This window comes from Aspergillus ochraceoroseus (assembly GCF_002846915.1).
Source record: "Aspergillus ochraceoroseus IBT 24754 chromosome Unknown P175scaffold_8, whole genome shotgun sequence".
NCBI classification, from domain to species: Eukaryota; Fungi; Ascomycota; class Eurotiomycetes; order Eurotiales; family Aspergillaceae; genus Aspergillus; species Aspergillus ochraceoroseus.
Window position 1 is genome coordinate 514,514 of NW_024468483.1, and position 8,730 is coordinate 523,243.

General features: G+C 49.4%; 3 protein-coding genes across 3 annotated transcripts; 2 read left to right on the forward strand and 1 right to left on the reverse strand.

The window, feature by feature from the left end:
- Nucleotides 1-2,283, forward strand: P175DRAFT_0518511 (uncharacterized protein; the record flags this gene model as incomplete). Its single annotated transcript, XM_040899060.1, has 4 exons — nucleotides 1-30; nucleotides 259-646; nucleotides 671-694; nucleotides 716-2,283. The coding sequence occupies 4 exons, from the start codon at nucleotides 1-3 to the stop codon at nucleotides 2,188-2,190; spliced, it is 1,917 nt and encodes a 638-aa protein (XP_040749491.1). The 3' UTR covers nucleotides 2,191-2,283.
- Nucleotides 2,284-3,235: 952 nt separating this feature from the next.
- Nucleotides 3,236-4,198, forward strand: P175DRAFT_0444118 (3,4-dihydroxy-2-butanone-4-phosphate synthase RIB3; the record flags this gene model as incomplete). Its single annotated transcript, XM_040894214.1, has 3 exons — nucleotides 3,236-3,299; nucleotides 3,428-3,545; nucleotides 3,673-4,198. The coding sequence occupies 3 exons, from the start codon at nucleotides 3,236-3,238 to the stop codon at nucleotides 4,196-4,198; spliced, it is 708 nt and encodes a 235-aa protein (XP_040749492.1).
- Nucleotides 4,199-4,994: 796 nt separating this feature from the next.
- Nucleotides 4,995-6,143, reverse strand: P175DRAFT_0525881 (transcription factor TFIIE subunit TFA2; the record flags this gene model as incomplete). The annotated part of the gene is made up of 1 exon (XM_040899436.1): nucleotides 4,995-6,143. The coding sequence occupies exon 1, from the start codon at nucleotides 5,919-5,921 to the stop codon at nucleotides 4,995-4,997; it is 927 nt and encodes a 308-aa protein (XP_040749493.1). The 5' UTR covers nucleotides 5,922-6,143.
- Nucleotides 6,144-8,730: the final 2,587 nt, after the last annotated feature.

Consider the following 8,730-nt stretch of genomic DNA (forward strand, 5'->3'; position numbering starts at 1 on the left):
ATGATTATGCTCTTCGTCTTGCATCCTGCAGTAAGCCAGGTGAGCCCGGTCTGCCCTCAATGGTGGTCCTCCACAATTTTTCCTCATGGAGAAGTTGCCTGTGGAAATTCTTACCAAAATCATTGAGCGTAAGCATTCTTCCCCCACTCCATCCGCGGAATATTTACCCCACATCGCCCGCGCAGTGTTGGGTGTTGGATGCCCTCAAGGGGAACAAGTTGACTGACTCTCTATGTAGATCTCACTCCGCCAGAGCAGGTGCAGTTACAGTCTGTTTCCAAGCGATTTTTCACACTCGCTCGCGACAATAACCTGTGGAGACTCCACTGCTACGAGAAGACATGTCCCGCTTTAGCCGCCACACGCCTCAAAAAGACCATCTCCGAAAGCCTCGTCACGAATCCTACGGCATCTCTTACATCGCTGGGCCAGACATCACTACGTTCGTTGATCCAGCCTCAACTCGGTGATGGCACACCGGATGGCCATCCTCAGGTTCCGTCCTTTGGTGAGAGGGCAAGGGCAGTGGCCGCGTGGGATCCCTCTGGGGAGGGGGAAAATGTCGACTGGTATTCAGAATATGTCGCTCGGAATGGACCAATTTCATTAAGTTGGCTTCAGCAACCATTTATAAAGAGCCAAGGCGGTAAGACTTATATCGAAGTGAAAGGAATGGGCCTTTTGCGCGACTGGAGTACGGCAAGACAAAATAGAGTGGTCTCACCCTTAGGTGACGGTAGCGTATGTGTTTGGGATCTCAATCACTCCCATTCTATTGGCTCTCAGGCTACGAAGGGCAATATTCTTGGAATGAGTGCTCCAGGTATTTTAACGGCCGATCTGTCTCGAAGACGAGAAAGCTCGGCGGCCAAGTCTGCGCTCGAATTTATCAACCTCGGAGAGTGCGTGAGCGTCGATTCAATTCGCCAAAGGGCTTATCTAGCTGTTGGAAATGTTTTGAACGAAGTGGACCTAGAAACCCTGAGAGTCGTCTCTCAACAACGCTTCCCCTGGTCGGTTTTTGCTATATCGCAGGAAACCGACTATTCTGTGCCGCTAACTGTGGCAACCACGCTGAGCTTGCACATATACGACGGCAGACTGTCTGAAGTAGAGGAGAAGGAAGCTATCACATTACGCTGCGAGCAGCCAGCCATTCCTTTAGTTCCAGATTCGGAGATCTATCCTCCACCAGACTCGCCTCTATTTCAGCTTCAGGCAAACGGGAAGCCTCCGCATCGGATTCGAAGCCCCGGGCCATCGGACACAAGCGACAACTACGCTCCTCTATTTCAACCGGGGCCTCTAACCCTTCTACATCCTCCAGCTCCGCACGTGAATTCGATCTTCCTCGCAGGCCGTTTCCCAAGTATACTGCAATATGATCGCCGGTATTTCCCCAGACTACAAAGTACTGTCCACTCAGGTGGACGGCTCTGCGGTCTTGTGTCAGTCCCTGCACCGCGATTCCCCGTATTTTCTAGCTCTGCATTTCCGGATTCGCACATGGTGGTAGCTTGTGGGGAATATAACGGTAAGGGTTCGCTTGAGCTCTACAGTCTTACTCCCTCGGGCGAAAACGACGAAAACCGACCCTCAGGTTGCTCTTCAACCATGTCTATCAAGTATCAAAATCGACAAAGTGCCGCACGGTCGAAAATTCTCTCCGTTGAATCGCACGGGACTCGCATCGTGTATTCCGACGGAGATGGTAACATCAAATGGGTCGAGCGCGACGGCCGTAGTGAAGTCCGACGACTAAATATTAACTCCTATCGGTCACCTTTCGGAACAACTTTGAAGTCAACTACCCAAGCCTCGCCCTTTGATGATGACGATGAAGCAGCTACAGCGTCTGGTCTGTGGGCTAGTGTCTCCCGTGCCCAGAATGAGGGCGATGTGGCACGTAAGATCCTTCCAACAGGCGGAAATCTGACTGGAGATGAACTCCTCATTTGGACAGGGGAGCGACTGGGCCGCGTCAGGTTTTCAGACACCCTAGATTTGGAGTATACAGACGAAGAGGACGAGATGTCTCTTGACGGAGAAACCGACGAAGTGGCGCGCGAAGAAATCAGGTCTAGAAAACGAGAATTGAAGGCTCGTGAACGCGAGTACTCTAAGATGATGCGCAGAGCCCTCGAAAGACAAGCAGATGAAGTACGGCGGATGGGTGATTTTGGTCTTTAAACTCATTTCTACTCTCCCTTTCACCCCTCGTGTTTTTGTTTATTGGGCATGACGCATCCCACTTATCTATCGAAAGTCCGAAGCCTGTTTCCCTTTTTTTTTTTTTTTTTTTTTTTTTTTTTTTTTCTTCTTCGGTTGGCATTTATTACATTCAGCGGGTTTCTTTGTATATCTAGAGAGCCTTTTGTTTTGTTTTGTTCCATACATATATACTTAGATCTATGTGAATATTCAGGTGCAAGGTACATTTGTGATTATGATTCTACTTGCATGTGCACTATCCCATGATTTGTAGAGTTGATTTTGTCTATTACTCATGCTTAGAAATAAAGCCTCTTTAACTAAATTGCATTGGAGGACTTGTTCATGATCATCTGGGATTACATATATCAATTACAGTTCAGGGCGGGTAATGGCTGGTTCCGATCGAAACATATACCTAACTATATACTGGAGGTTCATTCTGGGATGAAATAGAACAAGATATACTAGATATAAGTGAATTGCACCCTGTTCACTATCAATAGTTAGTTAGAAGAAAAAGTTTGGATCATAAAGCGTAATATATCTTCACTTCTTGTGTGTGGACAGGCCCGTCTTCGGACACGCCTCGGGTTAATCGCTGGATTTGGAGACGGATTCTATGGCGGTCCATGACAAACCATTTGCAATCGCTTCCTTGCTATTCTTTCTTCCTCTTTCCACCCAACGCCCTCCTCAATTCCGCTCATTGACTTCAATTATCACAGATCCTATCCTTTATATCCATTCTGTCCCTGCTAATCCATTCTGCACAATCAATTCTGCTTTCAGCGCACCCCCCGCAGACCGAGATAGCCCGAGACTCCCGCTCTGACTCAGAAACCGCCACCCGCACCCTCCTTGGATCTCCTTCGAGCCTTCTTAGGAAGAGAGTTTGAGACTGGAATTATAAAATTCAACCGTGGGAATTGACCGTCGGAGCTGGAATCAAGACGAGTGGAGTTGGAAGCCAAAACCTCAACCTCGTCCGACTTGCCCCGCATTCATCCCGATTACAGTGAATATGCCTTCACCAACAGAGCCTGCCCTTCAGTTCGACTCCATTGAAGATACAATCCAAGCGTTCAGTGAGTACCCGGGGTCGCCTTTTGTCTGTCTTTTCGATCATCGTCACCATTAGCCCAGACCGGTTAAGAAGGGCTCACTGATCTATTTTTCTGTACGGAGTGGCGCTAACTATGCCATTGTTATCTAGAGAATGGGGAATTCATTGTTGCACTTGATTCGCAAGATCGCGAAAACGAGGGCGACCTCATAATTGCCGCAGACTCCATTACAGATGCCCAAATGGCTTTCTTGGTCCGCTACACAAGGTAGGATACGATACCCGTTCCCCTTCCCCCCTCACCTGGCCTCAACTACGTCAGAATCAATCAGTGGCCCGTTCAAGTAACCCACATAATCTGTGATATAATGCTGACCATACCATGACCAATATAGCGGTTTAATTTGCGCACCTGTTTCTCCCGAAATCGCTACCCGACTCCAGCTTCCTCAGATGGTGGTCGAAAACGCCGACCCCAAGGGAACGGCCTACACAATCTCAGTCGACGCCAACCATCCCTCTATTACAACCGGTATCTCAGCACAGGACCGCTCTCTCGCCTGCCGAATTCTTGCGTCTCCTAGCGCCCGTCCCGAAGACCTGCGCAGACCTGGCCATATCATTCCCTTGCAAGCGAAGGCCGGGGGTGTGCGCCAAAGGAAAGGACACACCGAGGCTGCTGTTGAGCTGTGTCGTTTGGCTGGCAAGGCACCTGCAGCTGTCATTGCTGAACTAGTCGAGGACGGGGACGTGGTTGAAGGCGTCGCGGAGATCTCTGGTAGCAATGGCATGATGAGACGCGATGGATGTCTAAAGTTTGGCCGCAAATGGGGTCTTAAGGTCTGCACTATCGAAGATCTCGTAGAGTATGTCGAGCGGACGGAGGGATCTTCCTCGACTGTTACGAATGGCAAGCATTGAGTGATGACTGACTGATTCTGTTTTGCTTTACATGTAAATTTTATGTATGCATATTCTTATTTTCACCCCCCCCCCCCCCTTTTTTTTTTTTTTTTTTCTTTCTTTCTTCTTTCTGATTTATTAGTACACATACATACTTGTGCTGTGGCTTATACTGCTTTCCCTCTTCTGATTTGGATGGCCTGGCGATGCCATCTTATGTCTTGTTGAAAGACACGGCGAGGGATAGCTACAAAGCTAGTTACCAGATGCATCTAAGATAGATTAGATAACTTAGGTACCTACCATGGACTAAGAAGTATATACCGATGTGAATATTAACCCTTGATTTTGAAACGGGTGCAGTAGGCAAGAGGAGTCTAGAAGTTCTCTACTGGTTTCGGGATAGTAGTTGCAAGTGCCTCATGGAGAAGGGACTAGGGAGATAGGATGGATGTTAGGATGTGGACGATGTGGATTTATTATATATTAAGTATTACAAAGTCCTTCGGTAGGCCGTTGGATGTATGTAACTGATGAAATGCAGCCTGGAATAACGAACTCATTGTATCATTTTTGGGTATCTATCGTTTTTAGGTATATAGTAATGTACAGCAGCACGCGCGCGAGACCAGAATAAGAAACCATGACGAGGAGCCTGGAGGGTGTACAGCTCCACCGGAACGCCGTTGAAATGCAAACTGTGAAACGAATTTCTGCGAGAATACTTGCCATTTTTTTGGGGGGGGGGGGGGGGGGTTGAATGGATCGTTTTTTTTCAAATGTCGAGAAACGCAGACAAGAACGGCCGGAAAATCTATCGCTTGAGATGCGAATAATCGCGCAAAACACCCATCATATGTGTGTTGGTTGTCTTGCCGCTGCGACGGGGCTTTTTCACTTTCTTATGTTCCACTTTGGGTCGTGCCTTGACGACCTTGTTCTTGTTTGTCGGAGTGATACCGGCCTTCTCCAGCTCCTCCTTGACAGTCTGCTGGTCAGGGATTTTAATATTCTCCCAGATCTGCTTGAACTCGTCGTCGAAATGCTGGATGAGCGAGGGATCATTCGCCCAAACCATCTTCGCATGGTCATCCTTCTTATTCCTTGTCACAAGCAACTTCCCTTCCTTCTCCAGCTTGTTAATCGCATTCTCGACATTCGGCCACCCCTCCCTAAGCTCTCGCACACTCATGCCCACGCCAGTTGACTGGCCCTGCAGCTTCTGAAGCAACTGCTCCGCAGTCCGAATATTATGGGGCGGCCGGAAACTAAACGTTCCCTCCCCACCCGCTCCACTCGGGTCATACTGCACCTTCTCGTGCATCTGCAAGATGCTCCGGAGCGCTTGCACATACCCCTGGTCGTTGGCGCGGTGCTGCAGCGAAAGGTATGATACAATATCGCCGAACTTAAGCGGAACCCCCTTGGACTTCATGTGCTCGATCGCGAAGATCACCTGGGTCATGATGTCCTTGCCAGTGCCCGTGTTGGCGGGCTGTGAGTAAACGATATCCGCATCGTGGCGTTTGCGCTTGGGATCGTTGCTGCCGCCGCCGGGCGTGGGTGTGGATGTGGACGAAGGCACTTGGGAGCTACTGGCGGAGGCGTTGGTGGTGGTGGTGGTAGTGGTAGTAGTGTTGTTGTTGTTGTTGCTCACGAAACGCCGCTGTTGCGGCATGCGGTTCGCATAGTCGACAACACTGGCGCTGAAGCTCTTTAACTGTTGCTGGAGGTGTGACATCGTTGCGGCGATGAAGGGGGAGGACAGCCGGTGAAAACGGATGAAGTGGGAGGGAGGTAAGGCGAGACTGAGCTCGTCAGAGCCTGCGTAAGCTCTAGGAACGATCGTAATATGTCATATGAGATTTCAGGTCCGAAGAGATTGCCAACACGAGGCAGATGGGGTGCTGTGTTTTACAGCCCGACGAAAAGAGACGTCGATAGTTCTGATGCGCAAAGTTCTTGTGAGCGAATCTCGAGATGACGGGGATGCTTTGATGTCTATGGATCCTCAGGCAGAATTCGGTCACGTGAGTGAATGGGCACTAACTATATTTGGAATTGGAATATCCAAGTGTAAGCCTTGAGTTGAGGTAGCTGCATAGAATTGCGAACAGTCTGAAAAATCATTTAGATAGGTGAATATCTTGAATGAATATTATACTTATGTATGGAATAAACCCACAAGCTAAAAGTCACTACTGTAGGAAAGTGAAAGTCTTGATGCAGGTAAAGGTACTTTTGGGCCGAGTTAGTCCTGCACGTGACGCGCTTTGCAAACAATGAACTCAACGGCGGGAAGGCTGGAGAGCTTCTTGCTTGATCGACAACGACGGTTGCTTCGCGACACCCTGGATTGTTGGTTGGAACCCTTTAAGCAGCTCTTTGCTGCAACCATCCTACAGCCAGTATGGCTGCCGCTACGATCGAATTGCCGTTCCTTTCCTCCCATTACTCCATTGCAGAGTCCACCCTGAGCACTCTAACCCAAACTCCGACGGTCGAGCTTGTCAACCAGCTGCTAGAAGCCATCACTAAGAAGGCGCGGGAGGTCGATGAGCTGAAGTCCGACAAACTTCGCCTGGAAGTTGAGCTGGAAAATGCTGTTCGCAGCAGCGACTCCAAGATCAAGGTCTTGAAGAGCTCGGTTGAAAAGGGCCACGCGGAGGTTGAAGAAACAAGGAAGAAACTACACGAATCAGGTAATTATAGCTTGTGGTTTTAATCGCATCTTGCTTACGTGTGGTAGAAAACATCCGATCGAATTTAGAATCCGAAATCGCGACCCTCAAGTCGTCCTCCACGTCCAATGAATCCGAGGTCAGCTCTCTGAAATCTCGCATTTCCTCCCTGGAAACGTCCAACCGCGATACTTTGGCTTTGTTGGAATCCAAATCGGCAGCTTACGACAAGTTAGCGGAGGAACTTTCTACACAACATAAGAAGGCGATTGAATTGAGACGCGAGCTTTCTACGGCGGAACAGAACCTCCAGGCTGCAAACTCTGCCTCTGCTAGCGCCCGTTTCCGTGAACAAAGCCTTCAGCAGGATCTGGAGTTGACAAAGAAGAACAATGAGTGGTTTGAGGCAGAGCTGAAAACGAAGTCTGCCGAGTACCTCAAGTTCCGCAAGGAGAAGAGTGCCCGGATTTCAGAGCTTCAGCGTGAAAACGAAGAGGCTATTGCAACTATCGATTCCTTAAGACGTAGCGAGAATGCTCTCAAGAGTCGTCTTGATGAAGTTGAGCAGCGTTGTGAAGAATCATTCTCGTCCATTCAACAACTCAAGGAGGAGGCTATCCAAGCGGCTGAATCTTTCAGAATCGAATTGGACAGCGCCAACCGCCTCGCTGAGCTTCAAGGAAATGCCGCAGGGACAGCAAAGAAACGTGTACAGGAATGTCAGTTGACGTTGGAGAAGGTGAGGGACGATGCTGCGGAGGAGATCTCTCGTCTCCGCGTAGAGGTTGAGACCGAACATAATGATAAGGAAGCAGCTGAACGCCGCATTGCCGAGCTTGAACTCACCATCAGCCAATTGGAGTCAGATGGTATTCCTGGGCGAAGAAGGTCCATGAGCCCAGCTGTTGGCTTGAATGGCGGTACTCCCAGCACCCCAATTCGTGCTGGAACACCCGTTGGCACTTTCTCCCCTAGGGCATCAAGATCTAAGGGCGGTCTTACTCTTACACAAATGTATACGGAATATGACAAGATGCGGACGTTGCTTGCTGCTGAGCAGAAGACCAACCAAGAACTGAGGTCAACATTAGACGAAATGGTTCAGGATCTCGAAGCAAGCAAGCCCGAAATCGATGAATTGCGCGCTGATCACTCAAGACTAGAGAATGCAGTTGTTGAAATGTCTAACATCCTCGAAACTGCTGGAAAGGAAAGAGATGATGCCACGAAGGAGGCCAGGAAATGGCAGGGCCAAGTGGAGGGGCTGGCTCGTGAAGGTGATATCTTGCGTCAGCAGCTCAGAGATTTGAGTTCTCAGATCAAGGTCCTTGTGCTGGAGGTGACCCTCTTGAAGGAAGGGGAAGCAAGTTACGATAGGGAGGAACTGGAAAAGATCGCACGCAAAGAAATTGACGAATCAGCGGCTGATCTTACTCCTACTGGACGTTTTATTAGCCACAACCTGATGGCATTCAAAGATCTTCATGATTTGCAAGAGCAGAACGTGACCCTTCGTCGCATGCTGAGGGAATTGGGTGATAAGATGGAGGGCGCTGAAGCTCGTGAGAAGGATGCTGTTCGTCAGCAAGAACAGGAAGAATTGAAGGAGCTCCGGATCCGAGTCCAGACATACCGGGATGAAATAGCTAACCTTGTTGCTCAAACCAAGAGCTACGTCAAGGAACGCGATACATTCCGCAGCATGCTGACGAGAAGAAGACAAACTATTGGCGATGCTTCGGTCTTCTCTCAATCTCTTCCCTTGGGTGCTGTTCCACCAGTCGCTCCTGAGGACCAAGCCAAGGGCGTCCCTGACTATGCGGAGCTACTCCGTAAGGTCCAAGCCCACTTCGACAGCTTCAGAGAGGA